The sequence below is a fragment of the Rhyacophila brunnea genome, unplaced genomic scaffold (genome assembly GCF_057557595.1).
Source record: "Rhyacophila brunnea isolate RB1 unplaced genomic scaffold, BYU_Rbru_1.0 scaffold_1, whole genome shotgun sequence".
Taxonomy (NCBI): Eukaryota; Metazoa; Arthropoda; class Insecta; order Trichoptera; family Rhyacophilidae; genus Rhyacophila; species Rhyacophila brunnea.
This window is the reverse complement of record NW_028232751.1, coordinates 37,911,526-37,936,471: the sequence shown is the minus strand read 5'-3', so window position 1 is coordinate 37,936,471 and position 24,946 is coordinate 37,911,526. Positions and strand designations below refer to the sequence as shown.

The 24,946-nt window shown below is 36.1% G+C and overlaps 1 protein-coding gene across 1 annotated transcript in view; it reads right to left on the bottom strand.

Annotated features, from left to right (window-relative positions):
- LOC147079738 (titin-like) overlaps positions 1–24,946 on the bottom strand; it is a 97,887-nt gene that overhangs the window by 42,187 nt on the left and 30,754 nt on the right. Inside the window, exons 20-22 of the mRNA XM_085943076.1 lie at positions 23,794–23,841; positions 12,108–21,059; positions 414–10,703 (exon numbers count right to left, since the gene is read on the bottom strand). Coding sequence (XP_085799202.1) covers positions 414–10,703; positions 12,108–21,059; positions 23,794–23,841 — 19,290 coding nt within the window. The remainder of the gene's footprint in view (positions 1–413; positions 10,704–12,107; positions 21,060–23,793; positions 23,842–24,946) is intronic.

Below are 24,946 nucleotides of genomic sequence, written 5' to 3'. Positions count from 1 at the left end.
TACGATAACGGGTAGGTATAACATAATCTGTAGAATAATTGTGTGCGATGTTGAACGCTGATTAATTCAGAGCAAATGCAAATTTCGTAGTTGTGTTTTAGTGTTGTAAAATATTTGTGAATAAGATGGCTCTGACACTAAGCGTTATGAATATTTTTGTATCTTATTAGTTGATCAATGCTAAAGTAATGTAACAATATGTATTTGTCAAATTCTATCATTATTGCACCCTTGTACGTCACGACGTTTCTTTGAAATAATATTATAAAGTATATTTGAATAATAATGTTAATAATATATGATGAGCAGTGACAGTGAGATGGTTTCGGTATCAACGCACACATGTCATTCATTTTGGGGTATAAGTCTGTAATTTTCATGGTTTGGTTTTATTTTTGTGTCAATAATCTTACCTTCTTTTTTAACATAGTCTTCGGTTATGTCTTCAACCACTTGAAGTGTTTGCACATCTGTCGAATGAGGTATGGGTGATAGTAATGAATCTTGTTCGTGTATAATATCTTGATCTGGTAAATTAGAGTGTTCGATTGATTTTTGGTTAATAATATTAGTCTTGTGTTTTTTAGTAATGGTTTTTTTGAGCGGTAATTTGTCACCCAATTTATCACTGTCGGGTTGATCAACCACAATATTAGTTTCATCTTTAATACTATCGTCTGTAGGTGTTTTGAAAGTAACCGATGTTACAGGTTCATCAGAACCTTCTTGTACAGATGTAATCTCTGTGATATGTTCCTGACCGTTCACAACTTTTTTGATTTTACGTTTTTTAATTGTTTTTTTGTGTATTTTACCCTCTGTATCTTTGGTAACAAACGTTTCCGTTATTTCAGGGAGTTCCTCAATGACGAGTGGTTCTTCTAAGATCGCTTCTTCGAATTCTGGCATATCTTCTACCTTTTCTACCGTCACCGTCGTAACCGGTTCCTGTTCATCTTCAACTACCGTGGTAATTTCAGTGATTTCTCCCTTCTTGCGACCCGTTTTCTTAACGATTCGGCGTTTGATGGTTTTTTTGGTAATTGTGCCAGTTTCGGTTGGCACAATTTCCTCGACAATTTCTTCGGGATATTCTTTGATTTCTTCAACATGCACGGGTGCGATATCTTCCGGCTCTTCGATGGGTTCATTTGGCTCGTCACCCTTTTCAACAACGGTCTTCTTTTTCTTGATGATCGTTTTCTTGGTGATTTTCTTAGTTTTGCGGTCTTCCGTTATTTCTGGAACAATTTCTTCAGGTTCACTATCAACGACTACTGATTCTTCAGTTACGACAGTTGTGTCTTCTGGCTTATCACCCTCAACGACCGTCGTTTTTGTTTTGATGATTTTTTTCTTGATAATTTTCTTTTTCTTAGTCACCTGTGTCACGCTTTCTTCGGGTTCACTTTCAACGATTTCTTCGACGATAGGTCGTGAATCGAATACGTCGGTATCTACTATTTGGACAGTAACAGTTGTAACAGGACGCTCTCCGTCTTCCTCCTCCGTGATAATCTCGGTTATTTCCTGTTGCGGTCCGAGATCTTTTTTGATGATACGCTTTTTAGTTTTTCGTTTTTTGATAGTACCTTGGCTTGTCTTAGTCTCAGTTATGATGACAACCTCAGGTAATTCCTCTACCGAATGCGCGGTAGTCGGTTCTTTATCATTTGGCCTGTACGGTTCAGCCGTTTCGTCAACCACGTTTTCTGTGGTCACTACACTGGTAACAGGCGCTTTGTCGTCTTCCTGTGTAGTCGTAATTTCTGTGACCTCCTCTTTGGGTCCTACCCTTTTCTTTAGAATTCGTTTTTTAATTACTTTTTTCTTTGGCCCATCTTTGGTGTCGACTTCGCTGACCGTAATTTCTTCGGGCATTTCTTCAACTACCGTCGCATTATCGAAGCTTACTTCGGGTAAACGCGGCACTTCGTCCTGTTCTTCAGGAACTTCATCATTTTGCGTCTTAAACGTCACCGTGGTAATGGGTTTGTCGGTGCCATCTTGGACAGATGTAATCTCCGTGATGTGTTCCTGTCCGTCGACGACCTTTTTAATTTTGCGCCTTTTAATTGTCTTTTTGTGTGTTTTACCCTTTGTATCTTTGGTGACAAATGTTTCCGTTATTTCAGGGAGTTCTTCAATGATGAGTGGTTCTTCTTCGATTGTTTCTTCGAATTCCGGCACATCTTCTACCTTTTCTACCGTCACTGTGGTAACCGGTTCCTGTTCATCTTCAACTACCGTGGTAATTTCTGTGATTTCTCCCTTCTTGCGACCCGTTTTCTTTACGATTCGGCGTTTGATGGTTTTTTTGGTAATTGTTCCAGTTTCGGTTGGCACAATTTCCTCGACAATTTCTTCGGGATATTCTTTGATTTCTTCAACATGCACGGGTGCGATATCTTCCGACTCTTCGATGGGTTCGTCTGGTTTGTCACCCTTTTCAACAACGGTCTTCTTTTTCTTGATGATCGTTTTCTTGGTGGTTTTCTTAGTTTTACGATCTTCCGTTATTTCTGGAACAATTTCTTCAGGCTCACTATCAACGACAACTGATTCTTCAGTTACGACAGTTGTTTCTTCTGGCTTATCACCCTCGATGACCGTCGTTTTTGTCTTGATGATTTTTTTCTTGATAATTTTCTTTTTCTTAGTCACCTGTGTCACGCTTTCTTCGGGTTCACTTTCAACGATTTCTTCGACGATTTCTTCGGGATATTCTTTGATTTCTTCAACATGCACGGGAGCGATATCTTCCGGCTCTTTGATGGGTTCGTCTGGTTTGTCACCCTTTTCAACAACGGTCTTCTTTTTCTTGATGATCGTTTTCTTGGTGGTTTTCTTAGTTTTACGATCTTCCGTTATTTCTGGAACAATTTCTTCAGGCTCACTATCAACGACAACTGATTCTTCAGTAACGACAGTTGTGTCTTCTGGCCTATCACCCTCGACAACCGTCGTTTTTGTCTTGATTATTTTTTTCTTGATAATTTGCTTTTTCTTAGTCACCTCTGTCACGCTTTCTTCGGGTTCACTTTCAACAATTTTTTCGACGATAGGTCGTGAATCGAATACGTCGGTATCTACTATTTGGACAGTCACAGTTGTAACGGGACGCTCACCGTCTTCCTCTTCCGTGATAATCTCGGTTATTTCCTGTTTCGGACCGAGATCTTTTTTGATGATTCTCTTTTTAGTTTTTCGTTTTTTGATAGTACCTTGGCTTGTCTTAGTCTCAGTTATGATGACAACCTCGGGTACTTCCTCTACCGAATGCGCGGTAGTCAGTTCTTTATCATCTGGCCTGTACGGTTCAGCCGTTTCGTCAACCACGTTTTGTGTGGTTACTACACTGGTGACAGGCGCTTTGTCATCTTCCTGTGTAGTCGTAATTTCTGTGACTTCCTCTTTGGGTCCTACCCTTTTCTTTAGAATTCGTTTTTTAATTACTTTTTTCTTTGGCCCATCTTTGGTGACGACTTCACTGACCGTAATTTCTTCGGGCATTTCTTCAACTACCGTCGCATTATCGAAGCTTACTTCGGGTAAACGCGGCACCTCGTCCTGTTCTTCAGGAACTTCATCGTCGTGCGTCTTAAACGTCACTGTAGTAACGGGTTCATCGGTGCCATCTTGGACAGATGTAATCTCCGTGATGTGTTCCTGTCCGTCGACGACCTTTTTAATTTTACGCCTTTTAATTGTCTTTTTGTGTGTTTTACCCTTTGTATCTTTAGTGACAAATGTTTCCGTTACTTCAGGGAGTTCTTCAATGACGAGTGGTTCTTCTTCGATTGTTTCTTCGAATTCCGGCACATCTTCTACCTTTTCTACCGTCACTGTGGTAACCGGTTCCTGTTCATCTTCTACTACCGTGGTAATTTCTGTGATTTCTCCCTTCTTGCGACCTGTTTTCTTGACGATTCGGCGTTTGATGGTTTTTTTGGTAATGGTGCCAGTTTCGGTTGGCACAATTTCTTCGACAATTTCTTCGGGATATTCTTTGATTTCTTCAACATGCACGGGTGCGATATCTTCCGGCTCTTCGATGGGTTCGTCTGGTTTTTCACCCTTTTCAACAACGGTCTTCTTTTTATTGATAATCGTTTTCTTGGTGATTTTCTTAGTTTTACGGTCTTCAGTTATTTCTGGAACAATTTCTTCAGGTTCACTATCAACGACAACTGATTCTTCAGTTACGACAGTTGTGTCTTCTGGCTTATCACCCTCGACGACCGTCGTTTTTGTCTTGATGATTTTTTTCTTGATAATTTTCTTTTTCTTAGTCACCTGTGTCACGCTTTCTTCGGGTTCACTTTCAACAATTTCTTCGACGATAGGTCGTGAATCGAATACGTCGGTATCTACAGTAACAGTTGTAACAGGACGCTCTCCGTCTTCCTCTTCCGTGATAATCTCGGTTATTTCCTGTTGCGATCCGAGATCTTTTTTTATGATTCGCTTTTTGGTTTTTCGTTTTTTGATAGTACCTTGGCTTGTCTTAGTCTCAGTTATGATGACAACCTCAGGTACTTCCTCTAACGAATGCGCGGTAGTCGGTTCTTTATCATCTGGCCTGTACGGTTCAGCCGTTTCGTCAACCACGTTTTCTGTGGTCACTACACTGGTGACAGGCGCTTTGTCGTCTTCCTGTGTAGTCGTAATTTCTGTAACCTCCTCTTTGGGTCCTACCCTTTTCTTTAGAATTCGTTTTTTAATTACTTTTTTCTTTGGCCCATCTTTGGTGACGACTTCGCTGACCGTAATTTCTTCGGGCATTTCTTCAACTACCGTCGCATTATCGAAGCTTACTTCGGGTAAACGCGGCACCTCGTCCTGTTCTTCAGGAACTTCATCGTCGTGCGTCTTAAACGTCACTGTGGTTACGGGTTCATCGGTGCCATCTTGGACAGATGTAATCTCCGTGATGTGTTCCTGTCCGTCGACGACCTTTTTAATTTTACGCCTTTTAATTGTCTTTTTGTGTGTTTTACCCTTTGTATCTTTAGTGACAAATGTTTCCGTTATTTCAGGGAGTTCTTCAATGACGAGTGGTTCTTCTTCGATTGTTTCTTCGAATTCCGGCACATCTTCTACCTTTTCTACCGTCACTGTGGTAACCGGTTCCTGTTCATCTTCAACTACCGTGGTAATTTCTGTGATTTCTCCCTTCTTGCGACCCGTTTTCTTAACGATTCGGCGTTTGATGGTTTTTTTGGTAATGGTGCCAGTTTCGGTTGGCATAATTTCCTCGACAATTTCTTCGGGATATTCCTTGATTTCTTCAACATGCACGGGAACGATATCTTCGGGCTCTTCAATGGGTTCGTCTGGTTTTTCACCCTTTTCAACAACGGTCTTCTTTTTCTTGATGATCGTTTTCTTAGTGATCTTAGTTTTGCGGTCTTCCATTATTTCTGGAACAATTTCTTCAGGCTCACTATCAACGACAACTGATTCTTCAGTTACGACAGTTGTTTCTTCTGGCTTATCACCCTCGACGACCGTCGTTTTTGTCTTGATAATTTTTTTCTTGATAATTTTCTTTTTCCTAATGACTTCTGTCACGCTTTCTTCGGGTTCACTTTCAACGATTTCTTCGACGATAGGTCGTGAATCGAATACGTCGGTATCTACTATTTGGACAGTGACAGTTGTAACAGGACGCTCTCCGTCTTCCTCCTCCGTGATAATCTCGGTTATTTCCTGTTGCGGTCCGAGATCTTTTTTGATGATACGCTTTTTAGTTTTTCGTTTTTTGATAGTACCTTGGCTTGTCTTAGTCTCAGTTATGATGACAACCTCAGGTACTTCCTCTACCGAATGCGCGGTAGTCGGTTCTTTATCATCTGGCCTGTACGGTTCAGCCGTTTCGTCAACCACGTTTTCTGTGGTCACTACACTGGTGACAGGCGCTTTGTCGTCTTCCTGTGTAGTCGTAATTTCTGTGACCTCCTCTTTGAGTCCTACTCTTTTCTTCAGAATACGTTTTTTAATTACTTTTTTCTTTGGCCCATCTTTGGTGACGACTTCACTGACCGTAATTTCTTCGGGCATTTCTTCGACTACCGTCGCATTATCGAAGCTTACTTCGGGTAAACGCGGTACCTCGTCCTGTTCTTCAGGAACTTCATCGTCGTACGTCTTAAACGTCACTGTGGTAACGGGTTCATCGGTGCCATCTTGGACAGATGTAATCTCCGTGATGTGTTCCTGTCCGTCGACAACCTTTTTAATTTTACGCCTTTTAATTGTCTTTTTGTGTGTTTTACCCTTTGAATCTTTAGTGACAAATGTTTCCGTTATTTCAGGGAGTTCTTCAATGACGAGTGGTTCTTCTTCGATTGTTTCTTCGAATTCCGGCACATCTTCTACCTTTTCTACCGTCACTGTGGTAACCGGTTCCTGTTCATCTTCAACTACCGTGGTAATTTCTGTGATTTCTCCCTTCTTGCGACCCGTTTTTTTAATGATTCGGCGTTTGATGGTTTTTTTAGTAATGGTGCCAGTTTCGGTTGGCACAATTTCCTCGACAATTTTTTCGGGATATTCTTTGATTTCTTCAACATGCACGGGAGCGATATCTTCCGGCTCTTCGATGGGTTCGTCTGGTTTTTCACCCTTTTCAACAACGGTCTTCTTTTTCTTGATGATCGTTTTCTTGGTGATTTTCTTAGTTTTACGGTCTTCAGTTATTTCTGGAACAATTTCTTCAGGTTCACTATCAACGACAACTGATTCTTCAGTTACGACAGTTGTGTCTTCTGGCTTATCACCCTCGACGACCGTCGTTTTTGTCTTGATGATTTTTTTCTTGATAATTTTCTTTTTCTTAGTCACCTGTGTCACGCTTTCTTCGGGTTCACTTTCAACAATTTCTTCGACGATAGGTCGTGAATCGAATACGTCGGTATCTACTATTTGGACAGTAACAGTTGTAACAGGACGCTCTCCGTCTTCCTCCTCCGTGATAATCTCGGTTATTTCCTGTTGCGGTCCGAGATCTTTTTTGATGATACGCTTTTTAGTTTTTCGTTTTTTGATAGTACCTTGGCTTGTCTTAGTCTCAGTTATGATGACAACCTCTGGTACTTCCTCTACCGAATGCGCGGTAGTCGGTTCTTTATCATCTGGCCTGTACGGTTCAGCCGTTTCGTCAACCACGTTTTCTGTGGTCACTACACTGGTGACAGGCGCTTTGTCGTCTTCCTGTGTAGTCGTAATTTCTGTGACTTCCTCTTTGGGTCCTACCCTTTTCTTTAGAATTCGTTTTTTAATTACTTTTTTCTTTGGCCCATCTTTGGTGACGACTTCGCTGACCGTAATTTCTTCGGGCATTTCTTCAACTACCGTCGCATTATCGAAGCTTACTTCGGGTAAACGCGGCACCTCGTCCTGTTCTTCAGGAACTTCATCGTCGTGCGTCTTAAACGTCACTGTGGTTACGGGTTCATCGGTGCCATCTTGGACAGATGTAATCTCCGTGATGTGTTCCTGTCCGTCGACGACCTTTTTAATTTTACGCCTTTTAATTGTCTTTTTGTGTGCTTTACCCTTTGTATCTTTGGTGACAAATGTTTCCGTTATTTCAGGGAGTTCTTCAATGACGAGTGGTTCTTCTTCGATTGTTTCTTCGAATTCCGGCACATCTTCTACCTTTTCTACCGTCACTGTGGTAACCGGTTCCTGTTCATCTTCAACTACCGTGGTAATTTCTGTGATTTCTCCTTTCTTGCGACCCGTTTTCTTAATGATTCGGCGTTTGATGGTTTTTTTGGTAATGGTGCCAGTTTCGGTTGGCACAATTTCCTCGACAATTTCTTCTGGATATTCTTTGATTTCTTCAACATGCACGGGAGCGATATCTTCCGGCTCTTCGATGGGTTCGTCTGGTTTTTCACCCTTTTCAACAACGGTCTTCTTTTTCTTGATGATCGTTTTCTTGGTGATTTTCTTAGTTTTACGGTCTTCAGTTATTTCTGGAACAATTTCTTCAGGTTCACTATCAACGACAACTGATTCTTCAGTTACGACAGTTGTGTCTTCTGGCTTATCACCCTCGACGACCGTCGTTTTTGTCTTGATGATTTTTTTCTTGATAATTTTCTTTTTCTTAGTCACCTGTGTCACGCTTTCTTCGGGTTCACTTTCAACAATTTCTTCGACGATAGGTCGTGAATCAAATACGTCGGTATCTACTATTTGGACAGTGACAGTTGTAACAGGACGCTCTCCGTCTTCCTCTTCCGTGATAATCTCGGTTATTTCCTGTTGCGGTCCGAGATCTTTTTTGATGATTCGCTTTTTGGTTTTTCGTTTTTTGATAGTACCTTGGTTTGTCTTAGTCTCAGTTATGATGACAACCTCGGGTACTTCCTCTACCGAATGCGGAGTAGTCGGTTCTTTATCATCTGGCCTGTACGGTTCAGCCGTTTCGTCAACCACGTTTTCTGTGGTCACCACACTGGTGACAGGCGCTTTGTCATCTTCCTGTGTAGTCGTAATTTCTGTGACCTCCTCTTTGGGTCCTACCCTTTTCTTTAGAATTCGTTTTTTAATTACTTTTTTCTTTGGCCCATCTTTGGTGACGACTTCGCTGACCGTAATTTCTTCGGGCATTTCTTCAACTACCGTCGCATTATCGAAGCTTACTTCGGGTAAACGCGGCACTTCGTCCTGTTCTTCAGGAACTTCATCGTCGTGCGTCTTAAACGTCACTGTGGTAACGGGTTCATCGGTGCCATCTTGGACAGATGTAATCTCCGTGATGTGTTCCTGTCCGTCGACGACCTTTTTAATTTTACGCCTTTTAATTGTCTTTTTGTGTGTTTTACCCTTTGTATCTTTAGTGACAAATGTTTCCGTTACTTCAGGGAGTTCTTCAATGACGAGTGGTTCTTCTTCGATTGTTTCTTCGAATTCCGGCACATCTTCTACCTTTTCTACCGTCACTGTGGTAACCGGTTCCTGTTCATCTTCAACTACCGTGGTAATTTCTGTGATTTCTCCCTTCTTGCGACCCGTTTTCTTAACGATTCGGCGTTTGATGGTTTTTTTGGTAATGGTGCCAGTTTCGGTTGGCACAATTTCCTCGACAATTTCTTCGGGATATTCTTTGATTTCTTCAACATGCACGGGAGCGATATCTTCCGGCTCTTCGATGGGTTCGTCTGGTTTTTCACCCTTTTCAACAACGGTCTTCTTTTTCTTGATGATCGTTTTCTTGGTGATCTTCTTTGTTTTGCGGTCTTCCGTTATTTCTGGAACAATTTCTTCAGGCTCACTATCAACGACAACTGATTCTTCATTTACGACAGTTGTTTCCTCTGGCTTATCACCCTCGACGACCGTCGTTTTTGTCTTGATAATTTTTTTATTGATAATTTTCTTTTTCCTAATGACTTCTGTCACGCTTTCTTCGGGTTCACTTTCAACGATTTCTTCGACGATAGGTCGTGAATCAAATACGTCGGTATCTACTATTTGGACAGTGACAGTTGTAACAGGACGCTCTCCGTCTTCCTCTTCCGTGATAATCTCGGTTATTTCCTGTTGCGGTCCGAGATCTTTTTTGATGATTCGCTTTTTGGTTTTTCGTTTTTTGATAGTACCTTGGCTTGTCTTAGTCTCAGTTAGGATGACAACCTCAGGTACTTCCTCTACTGAATGCGCAGTAGTCGGTTCTTTATCAGCTGGCCTGTACGGTTCAGCCGTTTCGTCGACCACGTTTTCTGTTGTCACAACACTGGTGACAGGCGCTTTGTCGTCTTCCTGTGTAGTCGTAATTTCTGTGACCTCCTCTTTGTGTCCTACCCTTTTCTTTAGAATACGTTTTTTAATTACTTTTTTCTTTGGCCCATCTTTGGTGACGACTTCGCTGACCGTAATTTCTTCGGGCATTTCTTCAATTACCGTCGCATTATCGAAGCTTACTTCGGGTAAACGCGGTACCTCGTCCAGTTCTTCGGGAACTTCATCATTGGGCGTCTTAAACGTCACCGTGGTAACGGGTTCATCGGTGCCATCTTGGACAGATGTAATCTCCGTTATGTGTTCCTGTCCGTCGACAACCTTTTTAATTTTACGTCTTTTAATTGTCTTTTTGTGTGTTTTACCCTTTGTATCTTTGGTGACAAATGTTTCTGTTATTTCAGGGAGTTCTTCGATGACGAGTGGCTCTTCTACGATCGCTTCTTCGAATTCTGGCACATCTTCTACTTTTTCTACCGTCACCGTCGTAACCGGTTCTTGTTCATCTTCAAGTACAGTGGTAATTTCTGTGATTTCTCCCTTCTTGCGACCCGTTTTTTTAACGATTCTGCGTTTGATAGTCTTTTTGGTAATTGTGCCAGTTTCTGTTGGTACAATTTCTTCGACAATTTCTTCAGGATATTCTTTGATGTCTTCAATAGGCATTGGAACAAAGTCATCAGTATCGTCAAATGTTTGTGATAATTTATCGATAGTTTTGTCGTCTAAGTCTACATTTTTAATTATTTTATGTTTTTCAGTTCGTTTTTTATTGATTATTTTAATGTCTTTGTGAGTGATATTTTGTGTCGTATCTGTAATTTGGTCATCTAGTGGTTCATTTGAGTCAATTATTTGTGTTAGCACTGTCTTTGAAGTTTCATCCTCAGTAGCTTGTATGAACTGTTGTGTTGGCTGTGTAAGTGAAGTATTCTCATCGAGTGTGTCTGAAATGCCAAACAAAAATTCTAACTTAATAATATGCTTTAAAACATAATTTTTATCGTTATTGACTGCCGTTCAAGGAGATTTTCCTGGAATTAAGAATATCGTAACACGTTAATTATTTGATTAAAATAGCATCGTCGTCAGTATTTGTATTTTTTTCAACGCACATGAGTAAAAAAGAGAGGAAATTTATATAAATTTTTAACAATAAATAATGTTTATGTAATTATTTAAATGCGAAATATCGATGATTATTTTTATTTTTAATCGACAAAATACTGAAATATTTTACTTTGAAACGGTCATTATTTGAAAATATTTTTCATTACATATGACATAATAATTAGGTTTATACTATTTTATAGAACTTGAATTAAATATAGTTTAAACTTTTATGAAACATAGTTTGTCCGCGATTAATTTCATTTTATTTCATATATATAGGCACAAAATAATACGCTTTATCAATATGATACGGGTCTGTTCAGCAGTGGGGGTTTTTTTTTATTAAAACCTTTTCATATTTTATTATTAACTCCCCTTGATATTCGTATTATGGTCGTGTGTATGTACGTAGTCAATTATATATTTTCATAGATTACAAAGCAAGTATTTATTTTGGCGTATATTTAATGCTTATGATTTTATGGATTTAAAGGGTTTTAATATAATATATTCACGTTAAAATTGATACTTGAAATATTTTTATATCTCATATAAACCACATAATATATGAAAAATGATTTGGTACTGCATACATACTGTCCTGAAGATTTATCAAAATTTTGACAATGAGATTTTGATATTCTAATGACACGATATCTAACAATATTAATGAACGACGGCCGAGAAAAGTTTCAAAACGCTTTAAACACGCCATTTTAGTTACGATTTTAGCTCAAAAATTAAAGAAATATATAATAAATTCTTTGAAATATATTTTATACGCGACGTTCCGGTTATTTCATAATTATTTGTTATTGATTTTTGGAATATTGTTTTATTAATTTTCTGGCGATGAATACGCGGTTCTACGTGACTGTTTATTGCATCATTACTTAGGCACCTTTAGATGTTACATGTACATATATTATAATTCATGTTTTTTTTTGTTTTCTAGGTACCTATCTACATTTTCAATGTGAAACTGATGTGGGGATACTCAAATGTATTCGCAGGTACGTGTAGTTTCCGAAATCGTATATTCAAGGTTTGTAGGTATGTTATGCTTGTCATAATGTAATAATTGTTTGTATTTCATGGAGTAATGTATAATTTATGATTGTGTATTTTATGTGTATGCAATGTTTGATAATTGAATGTATTTATTATTTTTTCTTCGCTGATTTCTTCTATATAAAAAGAAGAACCCCATAATTCCTCTACTGAGAGATGGTACTCACCTTCATGGTCTAAAACAGTTGTTTCGTTAACGATCAAATTTATGTTTTCTGATAATGTAATTGCTGCTTGTGACAGTTTGCTGTAGGGAGTTTCCAGGTCCGTAAAATTTTCATCTGTAACACATTCTTTGATTTCAAAAGGTTCATTGTATCGTTCATTTTGTTGTTTTGCAAATCGTTTAGCATCTTCCTTAATTTGTACATATCCAATCGAATGATCTAAAATGATTTCAGAACTTTCAGTAGCAGTGTTCGGCACAAAGTTTTTCTTTGCAAATGCTTCAGGCTGCTCTTCAGTGTCTATATCTTTGTCACTAGATTGTGGGAATACTTCAACAATGGTGACACTCTTTTTCTCAATAAAAGTAACATCTGCTTTAAAAGTATCTGATTTTTTTGTTTCAAAGTTTTCATTGTCATTTGATACGACAACTTCTTGTTGTAACACACTATTGAATTCTAAATGCGTTGGAAGAATCTGTGAAGCAATAGGTTGCTCTTTAGCTTCAATATCTTTGTCACTGGATTGTGGGAACACTTGAAGAATGGTGACACCCTTTTTCTCAATAAAACTAACATCTGCTTTAAAAGCATCTGATTTTTTCGTTTCAAAATCTTCATTATCGTTTGATACAATAACTTCTTGCTGTAAAACACTGTTGAATTCTAAATGCGTTGGAAGAATTTGTGTAGCAGCAGGTTGCTCTTTAGCTTCAATATCTTTGTCACTGGATTGTGGGAATACTTCAACAATTGTGACACCCTTTCTCTCGATAAAACTAACATCTGCTTTAAAAGCATCTGATTTTTTCGTTTCAAAATCTTCATTATCGTTTGATACTATAACTTCTTGCTGTAAAACACTGTTGAATTCTAAATGCGTTGGAAGAATTTGTGTAGCAGCAGGTTGCTCTTTAGCCTCAATATCTTTGTCACTGGATTGTGGGAATACTTCAACAATTGTGACACCCTTTCTCTCGATAAAACTAACATCTGCTTTAATAGCATCTGATTTTTTCGTTTCAAAATCTTCATTATCGTTTGATACAATAACTTCTTGCTGTAAAACACTGTTGAATTCTAAATGCGTTGGAAGAATTTGTATAGCAGCAGGTTGCTCTTTAGCTTCAATATCTTTGTCACTGGATTGTGGGAATACTTGAACAATGGTGACACCCTTTTTCTCAATAAAGCTAACATCTGCTTGAAAAGCATCTGATTTTTTCGTTTCAAAATCTTCATTATCGTTTGATACAATAACTTCTTGCTGTAAAACACTGTTGAATTCTAAATGCGTTGGATGAATTTGTGTAGCAGCAGGTTGCTCTTTAGCCTCAATATCTTTGTCACTGGATTGTGGGAATACTTCAACAATTGTGACACCCTTTCTTTCAATGAAACTAACATCTGCTTTAAAAGCATCTGATTTTGCCGTTTCAAAATCTTCATTATCGTTTGATACAATAACTTCTTGCTGTAAAACACTGTTGAATTCTAAATGCGTTGGAAGAATTTGTGTAGCAGCAGGTTGCTCTTTAGCCTCAATATCTTTGTCACTGGATTGTGGGAATACTTCAACAATTGTGACACCCTTTCTCTCGATAAAACTAACATCTGCTTTAAAAGCATCTGATTTTTTCGTTTCAAAATCTTCATTATCGTTTGATACAACAACTTCTTGCTGTAAAACACTATTGAATTCTAAATGCGTTGGAAGAATTTGTGTAGCAGCAGGTTGCTCTTTAGCTTCAATATCTTTGTCACTGGATTGTGGAAATACTTGAACAATGGTGACACCCCTTTTCTCGATAAAGCTAACATCTGCTTTAAAAGCATCTGATTTTTTCGTTTCAAAATCTTCATTATCGTTTGATACAATAACTTCTTGCTGTAAAACACTGTTGAATTCTAAATGCGTTGGAAGAATTTGTGTAGCAGCAGGTTGCTCTTTAGCTTCAATATCTTTGTCGCTGGATTGTGGGAATACTTGAACAATGGTAACACCCTTCTTTTCGATAAAGCTAACATCTGCTTTAAAAGCATCTGATTTTTTCGTTTCAAAATCTTCATTATCGTTTGATACAATAACTTCTTGCTGTAAAACACTGTTGAATTCTAAATGCGTTGGAAGAATTTGTGTAGCAGCAGGTCGCTCTTTAGCCTCGATATCTTTGTCACTGGATTGTGGGAATACTTCAACAATTGTGACACCCTTTTTCTCGATAAAAGTAACATCTGCTTTAAAAGTATCTGATGTTTTAGTTTCAAAGTCTTCATTATCATTTGATACAATAACTTCTTGTTGATAAACACTGTTGAATTCTAAATGAGTTGGAAGAATTTGTGTAACAGTAGGTTTCACCGTGAGTTCATCAATTTTAACGGATTCTAAAATGGTGGTGTCACGTTTCTGTAGGGCAGAAGATGTTTCCAATTCTACATTGCCAGTTTGTGTTTCTGGTTTTACGAATTCATTAGAAATTTGTTCTTTCTCTTGAACAATCACGTCCAACGTAGACACTGTCGGAAGGAAATTGGTCATTGTTGTATTAATACGATCCGTTTTGTGCTCGGTTTTGTCTATAATTTCAGTTTCACTAATGTATATTGGCGTCTCTAAAGTGGTGATATGATGCGACTCCAGATGGTCGGTCTTAGCCTGCTCTTTTAATATGTTGGGCATACTAATATTGGCTACGTCTGTATCTGGTGTTATCATTTCCTTTTGGACAACTGAGAAAGCAGTAGTCATCATTGTAGTGGCATTTTTAACATCAGTTTCTGGAGTACTTTGCATGTCTGTTTCTTTTTCGTTTGTACCTATTTGAGTTACCGAAACACTGCTGCTTTCTTTTACAGAAATATTTGCTTTATGGAAAACTCTGTTTTTTTCTAAATCGTCCGATAAAATATCTTCGGAATTATTTACAAAATTTTCTGTTACACACACTCCCGACTTTTCAGTGAATTCAACGAATGCCTTTTCCGTTTTCAGTGCATCGTTTGTGATGTCGCTTAAACTAATATCTGGATTTATTTCACATGTTTCAAGGAAAAGATTAGGAATTATTTGTTTTTCTGCTTGAACATGACTTGCTTTATGAATGTCCAATGTATCCTCACTATAGTTCGGAATTATCTCTGATACGTGTATAGAGATAAATTCATCGATATTTTCCCTTGGTTTCTGTTTACTAAAGCTGAAATTTTCGATATTGTTTTCCTCTGATTCGTGGACAATATTATCTGTGACGCACACACTTTCCACTAGATTGTGTTTAAGTGATCCCTGTACTTTATCAAATGATTCAGAATCGAAATTGATTGGTGATTCATGTAGATTTACTTCTGAATGCTGCACAGCGATATCACTTTCAAATCCTCTGTGCGCGGACAGTTCTTTTGGATATGCGTTTAAACCCATTTCGCCTTCTTTCTCTTCACACGTTTGTTTGGTTACTGTAATGCCAAAGTTTTCAGTTATTACCTGTTTAGCTTCAGAGCAATCTTGCAGCATTTTTTCCCATATTTCTGTTGCTCTTTCTTCTGCAATCGGTTGTGAAGATGTAATACTGACAAATTTATCTTGAACGATGTTTGCTGTAGTTGAATTGAATTTGTTTGAATCTAGATCTGCAGTAGATCCTAAACAGTTTTCCTGGTATGTTACTGCAGTTTTCGTACTAATAATAGTTGGGGTAGCGTTGGTTTCTTTGTATGTGAGTGTAGTTAAATCAGTCAAATTACTCTGTTCGATTTGTGGTTCACAAATACTTATACTGTTTTCAAGGTCGAGCGCCAATTGGGCTTTAGAAGGTAAAGAAGGTGTAACGGAATCTAATATAGTCTCTTTTTCATTAGCCATTATAACGGTTTTGGAGAGGCTTGAATGGGTAACGTGTTCGATTTTTATTGTCTTTGATATATCTTGCGTTTGAGGAATATCTTCGATAAATTCTTCAGCTTTTGTTACGCTGTGCTCAATAACTTCATTAATGTCAATATTGGGCCTTGCGATCACATTTACAGGCGATTCGAAAGAATCAATTATGCCTTCTTTATTATTAGCAATGATTTCAGTAACCATTTTTGTATTGACAAATTCTATATTTGGTGTGGCGACACTTGTTTGTGGTTTAAATGCACCTTCAAAGTAGTTTTCTGATTCTGGTAAAATATTTTCTGAGATTGTAACATGGTCAGAATTGGTTTGTAAAATATTTGCCTTTGCTGATGGTGTTGTTAAATGCTGCTGTTCAGAAACATTATCACTGGGAAAAATGGAACTGTGAATAGCTGTGATTCTGGTGACATCAATTGTTTGGTGTGCACTGGCTTCTGTGTGCTCTTTAGCAAACTCCTCAGTAATTTCTTTTTCTGACACAACTGTTTCAGTCATTTCTAATGGTTGTTCATATTGGAATTCCAACGATGCATTTTTTTTACTGGGAGTTTCTTTTAATGAAAGAATTGATTCACTTTCATTTATTACGGGTTCCGTATTTTGTAAGCTTTCTAATACCGTATGATCAGTCATCGCAAAACTGGTCAATGGTGATTCAGTTTTCATTTCCCCCAAACCATAATTTGGAATAATTTCTGATTGTTCTACAACTTTTTGTGGAATTACATTAGCGTGAGCTTTCTCAGTATTTGGTGTTTTCGTATCAAAACTTTCTTCTGTATCTACACAAACAACTGAGTTCATGGTGATGCTTTCATTTTCGCCTATTTGAATGCTAGCATTTACCAAACTTTTTTCCATTGACTTTTCTAAGTTAACTTCGCTTTCTTCTACTTGAACTTCTTGGCAATTATATGATTTCAAAGGAATAGTTTCTAAATTAGCCTTTTGGGAATCTTTTTTGAACTTATCTACATCGCTGATATTGTCCTCAATATTAGTTTCTAGTTTTTGTGCTACTTTATAGTCTGGAATGTAGTTAAGAATAGTAGTATTTTGAGATACAGGTTTAAATTCAGGAACGCTCTCATCTTCTTTATTGACATTTTCATTTTCAGAAAATACTTCAGACACGTTCACGGCCTTTTGCAATTCGTATGAAAATTGCGCTTCTTGTTTGATTTCTGCAGGGCGTTCAGTGAACTCGGTTTCTTTTTCAGCAGTAATATGCTTAGATTGTGACAGAGCCTCATATGTGTAGTGAACGGGAACGGCTTCTACAGTTTTAGTAGGTTGTTGCTCTTCCAAATCAGTCGTATTGTCTTGAGCGACAACATCACTACTTTGAGCAACTATCTTGTCAGAAAATGCTGGATGGGCTTGCTCGTAAGTAGCCGGTTCAACAGGTTCAAGCTTATTTTCAGTATCTTGTGAGTATGTTTCTGTCACTAAAGCCACTTGCTCACAATTTAAGGTAGTTTCTGCATGCTTTTGATTGGGAAGAATATTTTCGTGTAACATACCTTCAGCTTCCGCAGAAGATATGTCTGTGTTTACTAATGAGGTAAAAAGTGTGTGTTGTAAACTAGCTGTAAGTTTAGGCGAAGGTTTAATCTCAAGTTCCTCAACAGAAATATCGGGTACAATTTGTGTTTTTAGTGTAGTTTTGAAAGGGATAATGTCAGAGGTAGCTGATATTTCTTTTGGTATTTCAATGTCTTTTAGTTGGTCTTCTTTGTCATCGGCAATGGTAATGGTAGTGATGAAACTTTCTTTTCCAGTAAAATCCACTTCAGCTGTTTTAGATAAACCTAAGTTAGGCATACTTAACAAACCTTCTTTTTCTTCACTGATACACACTGATTGTTCTACAGTTGTAAGTGGAATATGTTCACTATTAGCAAAACATGTTATTTCGTCCACTTTGACTATATCAGTTGTATTAGACGACAAAACTATTTCGCACGTTGACGCAACTTTTCCGACAGAATCCATATTCGGAGACGCTGATACTAAATTATCTTGCTTATGAAGTATCAACTGAGATTCTTTGGATTCTGATAAAACCTCTGTAATGGACAAACCTTGCTGTTCTATGTATTCAGAATCAACAGAAATGTTCTTCGGTAAAACGTCTTTGACATAGTTACCCTCGAGTTCAGCTAGAATTATTTCACTTGAAACTGCTATATTAAGAGTATCATGATCTTGTGTTGCTGTTTCATTTTTAGTCTTTGTTTCGGTCAAATCTATTGTATTACCGCTTGTTGAAACAGTTTCACTTATTATGGCTTCATTTTGAGGGATGCTTATTTTTGCGAGCTCATTAACTGGCTTTTTCGCATCTTCAATATTTGATGTATTCAAATTTGTAATAACTTCTTCTACCAAAAGACTCTTTCCAACAATGACTTCCACATTAGCTACTGATGACGGCTGCTTTGATATTTCCAATGACATTTCTTTTTCTTGCAAATCTGCCTGAGATACAAATACTTCAGAGCATAGTTCACTTGATTTAACTGCCTTTTTGAGTGATGACCTGTCATCAGTCGGTAAGATAATTCCAATGCCAGTATCTGTAATTAATTCTGATGATATTGCGATATTTCTGCCGGTAATATTAGGTGAGGCATTAGAGAAAGATGGTACTACGTCACTGTTATATTCCCCTTCCGTCTCATCACTTATTACTTGGGAAACATTGATTGGTAAACAGATATCTTCTGTCAACGATGAAGAGATAGCTTGTTCATCTGGTTTATTGAAATTATCGAGTTGATTTTCAAATTCAACTGGCTGTTGTGTACTTATGATAATTGACTTAAATGTTGATTGATATTCAGAAGCTTTTTCAAATACATTATTGATCTTATTAATTTCAGAAATGGATGGCTCTGAATTAACCTCTGAAGTAGTAGCGACAACATGATTTACTAGCATGTCCGGTTTGGCAAATTGCTCGAACGGATTTACATCCGCTAAGAAATCTTTTTCTGTATCTCCGGGGAGTATCTCTACTATATCTATTCCAGAGCATTCTAGAAATTCTGAATCGGCAGTAGCTTTCACTGGCTTTATATCTTCAGTATCCTTCACATTTTCACCTGTTAATGGGACTTCTACCATCAATTCATTATGCAAACTTTGTTGTTTGCTAGCATGGCTTACTGAAAACTCATCTTTGTCTAATGTGTCTGTATGACTGCTCAAATTAATTTCTTCTACTACAGTTGTTTTCAATCCATGCGATGACGTCATTTTGCTCTGATACAGTGATGGAGTAGGTGTCACAAATGATCCTTCCTTTTCAGATACAGAAGTATCGGTGACTGTTAAACTTTCGACGGGAGTGAAGTTTGTTATTACATTAGATGTGGTTTTCATTTCGAACTCTTGATTTATTTCATTCTCATGAGACATAGTAATCGATACCTGTTTTGCATTAAAAGGCTCAATAAATGTTGTAATTTCTTCTGGAATCATTTTAAAATCATTTTCAAAGTCAATTGGCTGGTCAACACTTTGTATTTCTGTTGTTGATATTGGCTCCCTTGCATTAACACTGAACGAAGCCTGGGCCTCTTTATCTTGCAATATATTTTCAAAGCCAACTTCTGAATCTTGCACCATTACTGACGTTACTTTATTACTTTCTAAAAGATTAAATGTTGTTACAGCTGTCTCTTTGGCTTTTATTGAATCTCTCGTATATTCGTTTTCTGATTCAGCCGGCAGTACTTCTATATTTGTTATATGTTCCTGCTCAATAAGTTCGACGTCAGCTGTTTTAGAATCTGTTTCAGTTTTAGAGAATATTGATTCTTTTGTTTGTATATCGGGGATAAAGTTAGATACGCTTTGTAATAAAGAATATTCAGAGTTGGCTGAGAACTGAATTGGGGCAGTCTGTTCATTGAAAATATCTTCCTTGTCTTGAACATTTTGTTCAGATATGACAATGCTCTCATCCAAATTCAAACTTAAATCAGCTTCTTGTGAAGGCGGTAATTTTCCAGATGTAAAAATACCTTCAACTTCGGGTGCATTTATAATCTCTGTAGTAAGTTGATTTGCAGTAATTACATTAGGTGTAGCTACTTCAGTAGGGACGAATAATTCTGGATAGTATTTACCCGATTTATCATCAATAAACAATTCATTTACTTGCAATGATTCGAGAACAGAAATACCGATATGAGGCATAACAGGTTTGTCCAATGGCTTTTTATTTATTTCGTCTTCTTTCATTTCTTCTCTTGTTTCTGTTATAAGAATAGACTGCTGTGGGATTATGTTACCCTGGGCAGTAAAACTTTCAGACCGCGAAGAAGACGTATATTCTTCTTCTTTGTGTGACACCATTGGTTCTATAACATCCATAGCTTCTTGTAAAATAAGCTCATAGTTTGCATGATCCATTTCCAAATTACTTTTTTCGAACTGAACTGAATCAATATTGGCTAATGCCTCAGATGTGACTATGCTATCGTTGAATATTATTGTCTTTTTAGGAGTGAATGAAGCACATTCCTTTTTAAGTTCTAGCTCACCCACGTGAGATTCAGTTGATACTTCATTAACTTCAAATGATTGCACAGGTAGAATCTGTGGTTTCGCAAATGCTTCATTTTGTTTGAATACATCGGTGTCAATTTCCTTTTCATGCGACTCGACTTGCCTTTTCAAAACCGCATTAAATGTTTCTAGTTTTACTGTAGCCTTATCATGCTGTTGTCTTTGGTCGATTGTCATATTGGGTGCTTCAGTGAATGAAATAACTTCAGCCACATTGGATGATGTGTCGAATGGCATTGTTGAACTATACTCTGAATCCATTTTTTCTAATGATTCAATCGACTCTTCAGAAATATTTTCATATTGTTCTTTAGGCTTTTTGAACGCCATTTTCTTAATAGTTGTTTCCTCCGTTTCTTCGGTCTCTGATTCGATTTCTTCCAAATGTTTTTTGGGGCTGGATTTTTTATGTATTTCCATTGATTGTTCAATCAAAACAGTTTGTTGCTTAGAGTTTTCATCGCTGATTTCTGTGAAAGTATGTAATGTGTATTATGACAAAGTTGATAAATTTAAAATCTATTTATCACTATAATAAAGGGTTGGTAAAGTTTCATATGTCTAAGATACACATAGATTGCAATAAAGATAAAAGCATTTATATAATAGGTATATATTGTAAAGAAATATGAAAGCAAAAACACATCTCATGCATAATCTAAGAAATGTAAGTACTTACTCTCGCATTTGAAATAAAATCGCACTCTTTCTGTAAGCCATTCCATTGAAGAATTTTCGCACTGTTAATAATTGCACTCTTATTAATATGAAAGCATTTTAATAAGCATGTTATAAGCGCTTTATCTAAAGACACCATTAATAATCATTACAATAAACTACCACGTCTAAAATCACTAGAAATTTACCAAATTTTCACCACCTACCCAAAGAGAAGGAATAAGTATAATATATCAAAATATATGAGTTATTTTATCCAGAATTTCCTATTAACAGTCTTAAAACTGATAGCTTTATTATGTATTTGAGATAATATAGAGAAATTGACAATATTATTGTGGATCAATTATTATTATTATTAAATTATTTCGAAAAAATTTAAAGTGATAATATATCTTTGGATGACGCGTTTTTTATATATTCATTGACGGATAATCAAAAGAGGCTCACTAAAATATATACTTATTTATTGAAGGGTGTATTCGTTACGACTGATGGAAATTAAAAGAATTTGGTTTCTCCCTGAATAAGACGGATAACCCAGGTAAATTCACATTTTTAAAATTCATTCGAAATTACTGTAAAAAACAAATTTAACAGTTTACGCAACATACATATTTTAGTACACCTCAATGCATATAATATATACCTCTGAAAATCAGTGAAAATCTTCAATGATGCCACATGATTGCTACACAGAAGTTATACTTCACATAATATTATAAGGATACTAAAGTGTCACGTAAACTTGGCATAATATTTCACGTATAATCAGTGAACAAAGCTTAATTAGCTATTTATGATCAGGCACAACAAGCACCATTGACGGATGTACAAATTGAGTGGCTTGACTACAGTTGACAACAACATAAAATCGGTAACACGTCTCGACAAGATCATTAAATCTTGAAAAAAAGCAATAAAAACGAATATATTACAATTTATTTATTCGCGTAGTTGTACTGAGTTCGGAAACAGAAAAAAATGACAACTTCTGACCTAAAAATGCTTTTAGAAATATATAATATATTATTTATATTAAAAAATAATTATAAACATGATTTTATAAACTCATTACTTATGGCTTAATGCCGATATCGAGAAAATTCTATGCTTAGAAAAATTAATTATTCTATACGAGATTATTTTATGTTTTGATTGGTTTTCATGAAACAAAAATACACGTCTGAATAAATAATACCTTTGCTGTAAATAAACTAAACGGAGCATTTATAATGTTTCCCCCCCAGAAAAAAGCACCAAAAAAATCCTAAAAAAATGCTAAAAAAGCAACTACAAAAGCCTACGGGGTTTAATAACCTTTTCAACTAAATACGATAGTCTCAAAATATGAATTCAAACAACCGTTCAAAAATATATACATATTAAAACAATATTAACTTTTGAATGGTAATAATTATCATTTGATAATAAATTCATATTTTGATTCAATTTATATGTTAACTAAATAAGCACTGATGTTAATAATAAATATTACTATAGGTACTTAATAATAATTGGCTTCTAGACATTGCGCATGGGTAATTGTTTTTTTTATTTGAAAGCTCAATAATTATTATAGTATAAATAAAATAAAATAAGTTTTCCTCGTAGGAAAAAGCGATTATTTTTTATATTTCCGTTGCGTTGTTTACATCGTCACGGTCACGAAAAGCATACTATATTAATAAGCTTGAAAAAGGAAAAAGAGAAAATAACACAGTAGGGTGATAAATACAACCAAAAGATAGTTTTATAAATCAACCATTTTCCAGATTTTAAGCATTTATTCATCACTTTAAATTTTATACTAAATACTGTCCACCAAACGCGTTAAAAACTTGTTAAATTAAGACAGTGTCCAGTAAAAATTGATATTAATTAAAGTTTTATTATATTATAATAAAACAAAACAATTGCTGAAATGAAAACTCAAAAGTATATCAACTAGTTATTGCTCAATCACACTTTAAAATGTTACAGTAAAAACATTCCAATTCGATGAACAAAATATCACCAATTTTCTTTATTAATTATAACTCACTAAGTTAATTTAATTTTATTCACAATATATAATTAAAGTAACCAGGAGTGAGTTCGGATAGAAGATATGTTAATATATCTTAAATGTTTACACATGTTCGTAATAATTATCGGTAAACCCGTGGAGGTATATGTATATTGAGTCGCAGTACTGTTAGCACTATAGAAGACATCGCTTCTTATTTAAAAGCATTAAGGTTGCAGCTTACAATAATATAGGAATATACTACAAAGCAGCATTCCAATAATGCATAATAATAATATGTGGATAATAAGGATTGTATCGTCACTATACTTAATAAATAATCATATAATAGATTCTCTATTCAACTAAATTAAATTAAAACTTTAAAAATTACGTAATATTATACTGAAAAAAAATATTATTGAGAATATATTCATAAAGATTAAATCTATACTGAAGTGAAATAAATGATTTATAATAATTATTTTTAATATAATAGTATTTGGAATTATACAAACCTTGCACGATTTCTTTAGTCTTCTTAACTCTCTTTGTCTTTTTCACTCCTGAAAAACACAAGATTTCATAAAATTACTAAATATTTTTTCCACTGTTTACCTACTTGTCACCACAACGATATTCCAAAGATATTGAAGGAAACCTTATTCTATATAGATTTAACCTGAACATAATATTATATAACAAAAAGTGAACTAGGTAACAAATACAAAAACGGTGAGCATTGTCATTATTTGTTATATTAAAAACATAACACTTATGATGAATTCCTGAAACTTGCTTTAGCGATTTTCATATGAAGACCATAGAAGGCTCCACGTGGTAGAAGAATAGTTTCTTCAACATATTTGCGATGTGCCCTATGCCAGGGGTAGTGAACCATTTTTTATGACGTGGTAAAAATATTTGAAACAGTGGGATTTTTATTGACCGACGACCGAGTGTTTTCGCAGAAATCAAAGGGCAAAGCATTTTTCGAGCTAAATTTATCGCTGCAAACATAAAACAAATTTAATACAATACAATACAAGCGGTTTTCTGAAGAAGTCAAAATTCCACTTTAAATAGAACTTCTGTTTGGTTCTTCTTAAAAAATTTACATCTACGCGGAAGTGTTTGAGGTTGTATTATGATTCTAAAATTATTTTCAGTGCCAACAGAATTCCTCTGCGTGCCAAACGTGTCATAGGTTCGCCACCGCTGCCATGTGCAAATGACAATATGTTATTTTCGAATAAATTAATGACTAATAATTTATAATATTAAATAATATAGTAGCATAGTAATTATAATATTAATTAGATTCAATTTCATAAATTCGTCTTGAATGACAATAGAAAGAGCTATCAATAAAAAATGGAATTTATTACAAAATAAATATTACTATACTTCTTATTGTTATAATTATCTTTTTACGATGCTTGGGAAAAACTAAGTGGGTAAGTCGATTTTTTAGAAGATGAACTTTAATAACCATTTTCATCGTTTTCGCTTCACCAATCGTCAATAAATTTTAAGAATACGATGGTCGTGCCGTTACGCGTTGGCTCATAATGTCGTGGGTCCCGAGTTTGAAACCCGGGTCGGGCAATTTCACGTAAAAACAAAAAAAATCTCTTAATACAACCTCCACTCTGTGCAGGCCCATTTCTT